This window comes from Ursus americanus, chromosome 2 (assembly GCF_024610735.1).
Source record: "Ursus americanus isolate L20-20 chromosome 2, mUrsAme1.1.p, whole genome shotgun sequence".
Taxonomy (NCBI): domain Eukaryota; kingdom Metazoa; phylum Chordata; class Mammalia; order Carnivora; family Ursidae; genus Ursus; species Ursus americanus.
The window spans coordinates 26,345,402-26,357,554 of record NC_142128.1 but is presented as its reverse complement, the minus strand read 5'-3'; the positions used below and the strand labels follow the sequence as shown (position 1 = coordinate 26,357,554).

The window sequence follows — 12,153 nt, the reverse complement described above, 5'->3', positions numbered from 1 at the left end:
TTAAGTGAACTGCAGACAGCTGAATGAGACAGCAGAGATACTTTGGGGGAGCGAAAGGAGGCTGGGAGTCTTTGGGCTTTATCCTTTTTCCTCCACACCCAAATCATGCCATCTGGTCAAACACAGATGCCGTACACCCGAGCAGACAACCGGGGGGGGCCTGTGGACCCTATTTGACCCAGAGATACATTCTGTCTGGGTTTAAAGCTAAAGAAGTTTCATATAAAAACCCAGATTGCCAGTTTCTCTTTAGAAAGGGCAGGCAATATGGAGCCCACAATCTCTCTCCCGCAGCAAGAGCTGAGTAGCGGCTGCCCCTTTTAGTCGGGCACTAGCTTCCCAAATGGCCACAGTCCCCCACCCTGCCCTGGTAACTGAGGCTGAGTCAGCTGCCACTTGTCACTGCATTAGAACAATCCTCATCTCTGTCCAACCCTCTGCAACTCATTCACTCACACAACCCATCGGGCCCCCAAAGTTACTTGAATTTGCAAGCAAACGCTGCCATACGACATGGTAACACTCGCCTTTCGGGGTCTGAAATGATATATGCTGACCATGTCAATCAGATGAGCCAATTCAATGAAACTTGTGATCAGTAAAAAGAAAAATCGATCAAAATAAGTGCTTCTGACTGAACTCAGCAGAAATCAGGTGCAACGCACTCCTGTCACATTGTCATTATCTCTCCATCATCTTGTCTCCCGGACTGTCATTCCACTCTGTCCCCTCCCCAGAGACAACACCTTCCCTCACATCTTTCCTTGGGGATGCTGCCGAGTGTCTGGGAAGCCAGCTCTCTTCTTTTGTCCTGGGGATCTGGTTAATGGGATTTTAATCCATGGGCCCTGAATGGAGGACGAACAGCACAGAATTGCATGAGCCACGATCCCTAGACAGTCACAGCAAAGATGCTTACTTGAAATCCTTCGGGTCAGGCTGTATGTAGACTTAGATGTGTCTGAGGACGAGCATCTTCGATCTGGGGAGTTGGTCCGCGGGGTCAGAGGGACTTCACTGGCTGTGTGGACGGAGTCCCCGTCCTTGTCACTGCTCCGGCTGGCCATCCTATAGGAAGGGATGAGGTCTCAATGGTTGTCAAAAAATCTCCAGGGACTGGCATCCCTGCCCCTGGGGACAGACCCACAACGAAACAGCTCTCAGATCCAGTTTATACAACTTGCAGTAATACAAACTTGAATCAGTGTGGCAGCCCTAGACTCTCAACAACGTCTTACTTTTTGCACAAAATGTGAAATGATATGAATAAATACTTTCCAATTTAGAACAATCTGTCAAGAATGTGCATAATTTCAAGAGAGGACAGCAGGGAGGGATATGTACTTATTCAGGCTGTTGCCACATGGGGGCGCCACATTGGCTAAGTCAAGCCCAGACCTGTCAATCCTCAGTCTGGAAGGAACCATGGGGTTGTCTATACCCATCTGAACTTTTGCAAGTGGCTGTTGGTGGGAAATGGCCTGCTGTTTCAACCCTCACTGTGTCTACACTTGAACATTTTTTAAATGTATCCTGTAACAGTGTCAACTCAAGAGTTCTGTGAGTGGCAGGGCTAAAGCTACAAAATGGCCCTGAGAATCAATGACTTAAGAGCAATAGTGCAATGTGAAGAAAACAGCTAAAAATGAACAGCAGCTCATTTTTCAATGTGCTCCCAAGGAGGATGAAAAATACTAAAAGAAGAAAAAGCACTGGGTCGGGGGTGGGGAGATACAGGGTAGTAACTAAGAGCACAACCTCTTGGTCTGAACCCTGGCTGGGTGACCTTGGGCAAGGCCCTTCCTCTCTGTGCCTCCACATACCCATCTGTAAAATGGGAATATAGTACCCACCTTATATGGTTGCTCTCAACACTGAATGTGTTAGCACATATAAAATGCTTAGAATAAATCTTGGTATGTAGTAGGTATGTGCTCAATATGTTTTAGCTGGCTTGATTACAATCTTTAAGATCTCCCAATCCCCATAAAGCCAGGTAAGGATGCTGGGGGCAGAGGAGGAGAAAAAAGCTGGCGGCATGGCCGGGAGATGGATGCTGCTACTGACATGCCCCTAAGCTACTGTGCCTGTAGTTGGATACCTTCTGAGACTGCACCCTCCCCCCCAGCTTGACATTTAAACCTGTGCAGAAGCTAGTCTTGAAAAATGCAAGTTTCCAATTCTAGGAGGTCTTTAGATGCATCCTGTGCATGAAATGAGATGGATCTGATGTTCTTCCAAAGCAATATAAGGGTCACAGCCAGGATAAGACTGTGCATATTACTGGGGCGTGGGGAGGGGGTGTGGGGGAATGCCCCGTCCTTGCATGCCTCCAGCTCCTGTCAGTAAAAGGTGCAGACGAAATGGGCGGAGGGGGAGTAGGGGAAGGCACAGAAATATAGCCATATTGTATCATTCATTCTTCTCTCTCCCTTATATGAAAGCTGCAGCATCTTCCAAAGAAGGTGGAACCCCCTCAGGCACCCCCACCTGCATGCCTGTTTCCTGGAGGGCCACTGCCATACGTCACTGCAGCAGCCACCTCCAGCCTGTGAACTCCCATTCAGTCTTCAAGGCTCAGCTTAAGTGTTGTGGTCCCTGAAGCCTCAGATGAGTCCTCTCAGACAATGTCTGAGCCACCCCGGCCTCCTCTGCACCCACCAGGCTTCCCAGCCCCTCCTCCAACACACCGAGCTGAGCCATGCTATTGCCACTGCCTGGAATGCTCTTCCTGCCTCCATCTCCTATCTGGTTCCTTCTCATCAGTCAGGTCTCAGCCTCACAACACCACCTCCTCAGAGAGGCCCCACCCTGTCCCTATCACCTCCTCCTACCCCATCAGCCCTTCTTTCCCTCTTCATCAACGCACATAATTCTCTTTGGTTGTGGCTTATCTTCTGCGTCTGACACAAAGTCCTTGCTCCGTGTCTCTCGCTCACTACCCCCGACCTGGTCCCAGCACGGCGTCTGGCACGTGTGGAGTCTTCCACGTTTATTTTCTCAGTAAATGAACGAATAACTTCACCCTTCTTGTGATTCTTATCTGATTTCATCTTGTCTCAAAATGATCTGAGTGCATATCTTGCTCCCCCCCCGGGGGGGGGGCTCACACAGCAAGGTACGCTCCTTAATGGGGCGATCTGTACTCTTGATCAAAGGTACCAGGTGCTAAGCACCAAGTATGCTAAATGCTGTCTGAACCATCTCATTATTCCTTAAAACAATCCAGAGTTTACTTGTTATTCATAGGCCTTACCCCCTTTACAGATGGTGGGGGTGGGGCATGGAATGGAAGCGTGGTGGCGTGGGGGATGGGATGGATCATTATTTTGCACCACTGTTAAACTCCCAATGAAGTCCAGCAACACCAGGCTCCGAACAGCACGCCCCAAACTACTGAGCTGGGTATCCCTTATGAGGCCTGTCAGAGCGGTGTAATGGTACGTCCTCGATACATGCTTGATAGACAAAGAAATGACTTGACTTTAGTTCACTCTTTGATGAGGGTCTTTCTGGCATCCCTCCAAAAGGAGCCAGTTGGACTGTCTACAGTTTCCCTGACCTTCATGAGCCCAGCCCAGCCAAGGAAAGCTGGGGGACCCAAATGACAGGAGCATATATGACAATTAATGGTGTGTCCCCCAAAATCCCACACTCAAAGGACTAGCTCAAAGGCCACAGGCCGCCCCACGGAGAGGCATCTCCTGTGGTTCTTAGCTCAAATGTCACAGGAGGAACAGCACTGCAAAGCCTGTACACTTGACATTTCTACTCCCTGCCTGTTTGATAACATACAACTGCCCACTTGGTAAATAAATCTGGGGAAAGCACAAGCTGTAAATTCACTTTTTGAATGATTTAACCCGCCTCCCCTTTATAGATTTCTCTTAACGTTTTGCATTATGTTGAGTGCCAAAAATGTACTAAGTTGCTACCCAGGATTCAAGATATTCATCCTGAGAAGCACGGAAAGTCATGTTCCGTTGTTCAGGCTCTAGACTCTAGTTCAGGTGGTATCATTCATAACGACTACCAGGTGAATGGGCCTTCCAGAGCGGTGTGGTGCATCGGCTGTGCTGGGGAGGTTCCAGCCTTCTTCTCTGTTTGTGGCAAAACCAAAGTAAGTGTCTTCCCAGAGGGTCCCCACTCCTTGCCCCCGGAAAGAGTCCTCCACTTGCACAGTGGGTCAGCAGCCAGGGTAAAGTGCAACTGTCCTCCAGCTCAGCGCTAGAACCTAGGCCATGCATCTCTAACACTCAACCTCTGGGCATCTGGGGCAAACAGGTACCTGACAGTGATTTTCTGGGTCCATCAGGATTCTCCACTAGTTTAGAGGCAAATTCAAATTCCTTGATCTGGCATTCAAGACCCTACATGACCTGAGTTTGCAGGCTCATCTTCCATGATTCCCCCAATTCTTCCTAGGTGCTGTGGAGTTTACTCACCCAGGGTCCATTCCCTCCTCTCTGGTTACAGCACCCCAACTGTCTATTACAAAGATCGGCGAGCTATGGGGCCCAATCTGCTGCCTGACTTCCTACGTGAAGTAAGACTGGAACACAGCCACGCCCATTCATTAATGCACCGCCTGTGGCTGCTTTCACACTATGTCTAGCAGTGGTTTTGACAGACTAAGCCCTTTCTAGGAGAAGTTTGCCCACCCCTGGTCTACTAGCTTGGTTCCTGTATGTCAGGTGGGAATGACCCTTTCCCTAGTTCCAGGGTGGTCAGACAATCCAGGCATGATCCTAGCACTATTTCCTCCAAGCAAAAGTGATTGGCACATGACCCAAATCAGAGCAATGAGAGCCCTTCCTGGTTTGTTTGTGGCTACTGAGAATGAACCAATGAAGAAAGTAAGCTTAAGAATGAAGCCAATATGGGGGCGCCTGGGTGGCTTAGTTGGTTAAGCATCCAACTCTTGATTTAGGCTCAGGTCATGATCTCAGGGTTGTGAGACTGAGCCCTGTGTCGGGCTCCAAGCTGGGCGTGGAACCTGCTTAAGATTCTCTCTCCCTCTCCCTCTGCCCCTCCTCACCGCCCAGAAAAGAATGAGGCCGATATAGAAGAAACAGAGAGAGGTGTGGGGAGAGGGCACAAATGCATGCCCATGAAAACATCTGACCCCTGGATCCAGCTATGCCTGAAGCCACTGTCCTGGATTTTTTCCACGATGAGACTCTAAGCAGAACTGTCATATGAGTGTGCAGAGTGTGAATGCACAACTCTAGGGGGCGGCTGGACCCACATACCTGCCTCGTCTCCTGTACTAGGTTTAAAATCTCCTGAGCACAGTAATCAGACTCTATCTAGTGTCTGCATCCCACAGCGCCCGGCACACAGAGCATACTCGAGAAATAGTTACCAAAGACACTGAGATTAAGTTTTCAACCAGATGACTGGCACTTTCAGGATTCAATTTCTGCCTGTAGGTTCGTCAGTTGGTCAATAACAATTTTTTGGACTGAACAACACAGATAAAAACCCCGCCCTCGCAGAGCTGGCATTCTTCTGAGCATGGCTTTCAAGACACCAGATGGGCTGAGCCAACCTCTGCCACCAGGGCATTGGAAAATGGGAACGATCTCTCGATCATTCACCAACCATCTCAACTCTACGCATAGCTGCAGGATCCAGGCTACAACCCGTGACAAATGCAAGCTTTTCTTAACACTGCCTTTACACCAGTTTAAAGAATCTCCATCAATACCTACAAATTCAGAAATGAATATTTACTACTCTATGAAGCATGTTATGTGCACAACTCATTACTCTGAACCACAACTCTGTAAAATAAGTTCTATTACTGTTCTCACTTTATAGATGAGGAACCCGAGACCAAACAGGGTAAGACGAATCACTTATATTTATGATTGCCAAGCAGGTGCCAAGCATTCGTAAGTGCTCTTCTGTGGACTAATTCAGGCAGCCACCACAACAACCATATGAGATAAACACTATTATTGTTATTATCCCCATTTTACAGATGGGAAATCAAGGCACAGAGAACTAACAACTTGCCCAAGGTCACAGAACTAGAAAAAAGGAGGAGACAGAGGATTTGAAGGCACAGAGCCTGACATAGAGCCATTTTGCTATGGAAATATTTCATGCTTGCTTCTAAGAAGAGCAAATGAGAGGACTGAATCATGACCCCCAACTTGGAGGGAAAGAGGGGATATCATGGACTTTCAGAATCTCAGCTCAAAGATTTAGCTAGAACAGCACCAGTTTCCCACTGAGGCGCTGGCTGTGGGCCCTTGCACTGGCTCGGGCCCTCTCCGGGCCTCCCGCTCTATGTCAGGAGAGCTGTACTCAATGATGGCCAGGCCCTTCTCGGCGCTGGCCTTATAGACTCAACCCAGGCGCTCTGGCCACGTTCCTCTCTTAGCCACTGAGAGGTGGATCAGACACGTGGCTGAGAAGCTTCAAAACTGCGTTCCCAAAATATCGGAGCGACTGGCAGATGGAGATGTTGTATGCAGGCGCGGGAGGAGCACGAATTGGAAATAAAACGAAAGATGCCAGAAGAGAACATAAACAGCGTTGGAGGACAGGATGGAGTCTGGAGGTGCTTCTCTGCTTCCCTGTGTCTGAAGTTCTTGTGCAGACCAGCAACAAGGCACTTGCGTGTCCATTCAGTCTACCAACCAGGCAGCATCGCCTCTGTGCCAGGCACTGGGTCGGGTGCAAGGACCGTGGGTCATCCTGACATGGATGGCCACCTTTAGAATTTCGACATCCCCCTGAAGAATGCAGGTGCTCACGGAGCTCTTCTGCCACTTGGGATGACACTCAACGTGATTAAACGTGCACACAGGTTTAGCACTGCACCGTTCGCATCTCAGAGGCACCGAGGAAGAAACCAGCTAAACTAGAGCCCGGCCACCAGCTTGCCACACAAAACAAGAGGCACAGAGCAGGTCCCCCCACCCTTGTCGGCAGCAAAGAGGCCCACAGACACTCGGCGTTTCCCCCTTGTTCATACCCTGAGCCCTCCTGCCCGCACCCCCTCACACAAACTGAGCAAAGAAAACGTCTTGAGACTGCTCTCAAGGAAGTTCAGAGCAGTTTTACTTACAGCCAGGGAGGAGTCTGGGCAGGGAAAGGTCCCAGAATTTCAACTTCATCCTCACTCGACTGGCAACAGCTGGACTCATAGCACTTCTGACAGCAGTGCCTGCAAGTCCAACTGCACAGTAGCAGATCGGAGATTCTAGAAAGAAAACCCTGAGGCCATCGGGGGAGGTGGGCAGCGGAGAGAGGGGGAGTGGGGGGGGGGTGGGAGGGGTGGAGAGGAGGAAAAGGAAAAACACCCGAAAAATTACAAGCAGCCGATCCCTGCTGAGAAATAAGGACATTCAGGAGGTCTGTCTCTGCCACCGAACACTTAGAACAAAATGTTTTCCGTTTCTATTTACCAACTGCAGGCACAACGATGGCAAACACCAACTCGCTGGACCCGTTAATAGCGAGCAAAACATTTGCAGGTATTTTCCCTGGTAGCTTATGTGAATGTCTTTCTTGACAGGTGGGTGGTTTATACAACATCAGGAGGGCTAGACAATATGTTCTCGAAACACAATGAATATTACTCTGTCTTCTTGAAAGCAAAGCAAAAAAGGTTTTTTAAAAAATCGTCTCAGTGACATGAAAGTAAACAGAGGTAACCAAAACAGAGTAAGGAGGGGGTGGGGAGAGCAATCTAGCCTGTCTACCAGCGTCTCCTCTTCATCGGGATCTCCCTCCCGGGGATCTCCCTCCCTTCCACAGAAAGGCATCAAAACCGTGCGTTCTAAACACCCAGTCATCATTTAATAAGGAACAGCCCCACAGCCCCACATAAGACTCCAAAGTGAAAGGCAAGCACCTCTTGATCAGAAACCAGACCAAAGGAATCATCAAATTAACCCACCTCGTTTAAAGGTTCCAACTGCCCTTTTAGAGATCCACGAAGAAGCCAAGGGGCGTCGGGGGTGAGAGGATTACAAAAAGAGAGACAAGACCAGTTTAGCAATATTCCAGCAACTCAGAAAAGAAAAAAGAAAAAGAAAGAAAGAAAGAAAGAAAGAAAAAAAAGCCCTGCATCTTTCCACTTACCATCCTGGGAAGGGAGCGGACTCCCTAACAAGGTGCGGCTACGTGCGGGGCTGCTAGTAGCCTCCTGGCTAACCAACACCGAATAAATGGGAAACTTTAGCATTTCGATTTGATTTGCACCGTATGCTGTTATGAATCAGAGCGGGTGGATAGATAGTCATGCTATCCAATGCAGCCACACTTCAGAAGAGCAAACCTTCCTATACAGAAATAGCCATGAAGACAACCCAAAAGGACATGATCAGCTAACATGCAGGCACACAGTGGAAGTGACTTGGCTCCCCCCACCCTCCCAGAGGCCCTACCTTATAATTCTGCTCCAATGGTGATGGTGGGGAGTTTCATATGACCACCCACAAACACAGGGAGCAGAAAAGGAAGCCATCATCTGGCCCAGGGAGGGGGTGGGGGTGGGGCTACCTCCTTTTCAGCCCCACCTCCCACCAGGACTTCTCACAGGTTCCCAAGGCACAGACTCCCTCCCCCTCTGCCAGGGAAGAGTCGCAGCGGTTTAGGAATTAATGGGCCAAGTAAACCAGGTAGATTAGGAGCCCCGCATCCCAGCCTGGGATAAATCCTGGAGATGAACTCAAACTCAGAACTTTAAATCAAGACAAAGAAAGTTATCCTCTTCTTCAATTTTCTCTCAAGGAGGAGGAGGTCTCAATTTGGTAGCAGTGCATGTTAACATGTTTCTAACACTTGTACGTCTCCTCCCCACCTCCTCTTCCTTTTTAAAGAGAGAGCAGACCTCAGCTCAGAACCTTGGACATAACTATGTGGCATTATTATCATTGTTTATTTTTCCAGTTGCCTTTTGTTTATACCAAGTGACCCTGGTTGTCTATTATGGTAGTGACATAAAGTTTCCTTTTCATGTGATTTTAAGTTAAAAAAAAAAGTGAGTCCATTTATAGAAAAAAAGTATTAAGTAAATATAGTACAAGTGGTACACAGCTCATGAAAAATTCAAAATCCTTGAAGTGATAAGGGAATGGCTGCAGCTTGGGAAAGAAAGTCTCAGGCACTAATCACGAACTCTTCCAAAAGCAAAACTCGAACCACATACAGAGCAAGCCCTGAAGAGGCTTGGGGGCCACGCAGAGCTGAGCGGGCAAGTGTTAGCGCTGGCTTCACCACCAGCCAATCATGTGACTTGGGTAAGTCAGACGGCCACTCTGAACCTCAGTTACCTCTTTTCTCTAGTGGAAGGGCTAAGCTAGGACTCTGACTATGAAAATGCTTGCACGTGCTGCCCAGCTGCAAAATATCTGCACTCTTTCCGTGGCTTTATGAGAACAAGGTGGTTTGTCAAGACCAGATGGAACCTATTAGGCATCAGAGACTGTCCTGGCCGATACAACAGTGAAAAAGCAAAAAGCTACACCCTCGTGCACTTCCATGAGAAAGTGCTTGAAAATGCTTACAATAAAGTGCAAGGATAAAGGGCTGCTTTTTCCTTGGACAACAGTCCATGCCCATTCCTTTCGTAGAGGAAAGCATTTCCTGGGTGTGTGGAGATCAAAAGACACTGTTTATAAAACCATGTGAGTAGAGACAAGACCACCCTAGGGCCCAATCACCCAGCTTTCTCAAACCCCAGGTACAAGACGAATGTCCAGGAACAAAGAGAAACCAAGGAAGAGGAAGAGGGGAGGGAAGATGTTTTTATATTCCCAGCACGCTTAGTCTTTCCTTACACTGGGTCCACTGGGTTCATGATTTGACCAGATAGGGGATCACTGGTTCAAGACAGAAACAGGAAGAAGGAGAATCCAGATATTCTAGAACAGGGGTTGGCAAGCTATGACTTGCAAGGCTAAATCCAGCCCACAACCTGCTTTTTTGTCTGGTCCTCTAGTTAAGGATGGTTTGAACATTTTTAAATGGTTGGAAAAAAATCAAAAGAAAATGAGTACTTCTTGACTAGCATACAGTATATGAAATTCAAATTTCAGTGTCCATAAATAGTTTTATTGGAACACAGCCACGCCCATGCCTTTACTATTGTCTATGGCCGTTCGATGCCATAGTCAGAATTGAGTATTTGTGACACAGACCATGTAGCACCCCAAGAAAAAAAATTTACTATCTGGACCTTTATAGAAAAAGTTTCATACCTTGTTCTACAAGGAAAGTCAGTTTCACCAAGCCAGTCTCATTTTAGCTGCTTAACCAATCCCCCACCGATTCCCACCATCTCCCTTTTAGATCCCACCATGACCCGTAAGCAGCTGTGTGACCTTGGGCAAGTCACTAATCCCTGTCCTGAAGGTGGTTATTAAAAACCACAGAAGCATGTTCTAATATTGTGTATTTCTCACTAGAGTGTGTATTCTGAGGGGCAGAGACTGTGCTGTTTTCACAACTGTATCCCCATCGCTCACATATAGTAGGTGGTCACTCAAGTGTTTGTTGAGTGACTGTGAAATAGCCCCACAACACTCAGCATGCAGTTTAAGTGTGCAGTTAATATGACCTTCACTGAACTTAAAAAGAGGACCTAGAGATTCCATATAAGCCAATGGAGCAAATCTAAGCCACGAGAGGGATGGAGAGACGGTGACAGAGTTCCTGCCAGGTTGAAAAGTCTGAGGAAAAGATGTGAGCCAGTGGGGAACTAAGAGACCAGCAGCCCCCCAGCTGTAGCCGAGGGTAAGAGAAGTGAGCCCAGATGCACCCTAAATGTGGGAACCTATAGGCTTCTCTGCTGGGCAGAGAGGAGCCAACCCCAGAAAGCAAGCAGCTCAACGGGTCTGACTGCAGGTCTGACTGCATGACCTTGGCGCTGACCTGTCGCCACTTCCCCGCCTTGTACTGAAGGGAAAGGTCTCGTAGTCAAGCAGCCTCCCCCAAAAAGGATGCTTGGAAATTATTTCGGTCCAAGGATTCTTGTGAGAGTTTCCTCAAGGTGATGGGGGTCCACAACTCCCAGACCCCAATGCAATGGCCGAAAATGATCGGTTGCTCCCGCCCCCACCAACAGCGCGCTATAGTATGTCCCCCACCCCTCAGCACGCAGTGCCCGGGAGAGACGACGTCCTTGTCCCTCCTGGCCGGAACAGCTGCCTCAGGCTCGCTCTGCCGGCCAATTAGCCAGAGCCATCACCACGGCAACGGCAGCTGGCGGGCCGGGCGGCTGGCGCGTCCCGGGCCGCCCTCCCCGCGGCCCCTCCCCTGGGGTGGGGTGCAAGGAGAGGAGATGGGGGCAGAAAAGTCCGCCCCACCCCCACTCCCTCCCCAGGAAGCGAGGGCGCGCGTGAGTCCACAGGGGCCCAGCATCCCGGGGTGTGGGGGTCCCCAGCCCCCTATCCTGGGTCGCACCCCCGCCGCTGCACAGGTTGCGTGCCCTCGGGCACCCCTTTTCTCGAGGCAAGTTTGTGGGAGCCCCGCCGTGTGCCCTCCCTTCCGCGCGCTCACCGCCGGAGGGGGCGCGGCACCCCCCACCCGCACGGCGGACCTTGCCCCCCAGCCTCAGCCCTACCTGGATGTACGCCATTTTCGCCCTCGCGCACTCACTCCGGCCCGGGCATGGCGCCGCCACGGCCACTTTGCCCTCGCCAACAGGGGAGGGGGGAGAAAGCAAAGGGGGAAAGGAAGAAAAAGGCAGCCGGGTGGCCCCAGACGTGACTGGCGTGGCTGATGAGCGGCGCCCGCCCCTCCGCCGGCCGCCCCGTCCTTGCCTTTCCCCGCGTTCCGGCTCCCAGAGTCGGGGCCGTCTCCCAGGTTGGGAGAGCTGGGACGCCCAGAGCCCTCGCCTCGGCCACTCTCGCTGTCCGGCGCTCCCCCCCGAGGCGCTGCCCTGGCTGGAAGGAGGCCGGGGCGCCTGGGGAGGGAGCCTGGGGCGGCCGCGGGGACTGCAGCGACCCCGGCGCAGGCGGGGCTGGAGACGCCGGGCCGGTGCGCGCCAGAGGCGGGGGAGGGGATGGGGAAGGGGGCGGTGCGCGGGTCAGCCCATCCGGTCGGCACCAGGGCTGGCACCTACCGAGAGCAGAGCCCCCGGGACGGCCTTGAAGCCGAGGGGGTACAATCCTGCCAGTTGTGGAGTCTGGA

General features: G+C 50.5%; 1 protein-coding gene across 5 annotated transcripts in view; it reads right to left on the bottom strand.

Annotated features, from left to right (window-relative positions):
* Positions 1–12,153, bottom strand: part of SYT17 (synaptotagmin 17) — a 107,670-nt gene that overhangs the window by 64,815 nt on the left and 30,702 nt on the right. For 2 of the 5 annotated variants that reach the window (XM_087870169.1, XM_087870171.1), the window contains one exon: positions 920–1,068. In XM_087870169.1, coding sequence (XP_087726295.1) covers positions 920–1,068 — 149 coding nt within the window. Of the gene's footprint in view, positions 1–919; positions 1,069–7,081; positions 7,231–7,915; positions 7,939–8,100; positions 11,541–11,584; positions 12,025–12,153 lie in introns of those variants that run through there. The other 3 variants (XM_045770890.2, XM_087870174.1, XM_045770891.2) reach the window with 3 other exon arrangements.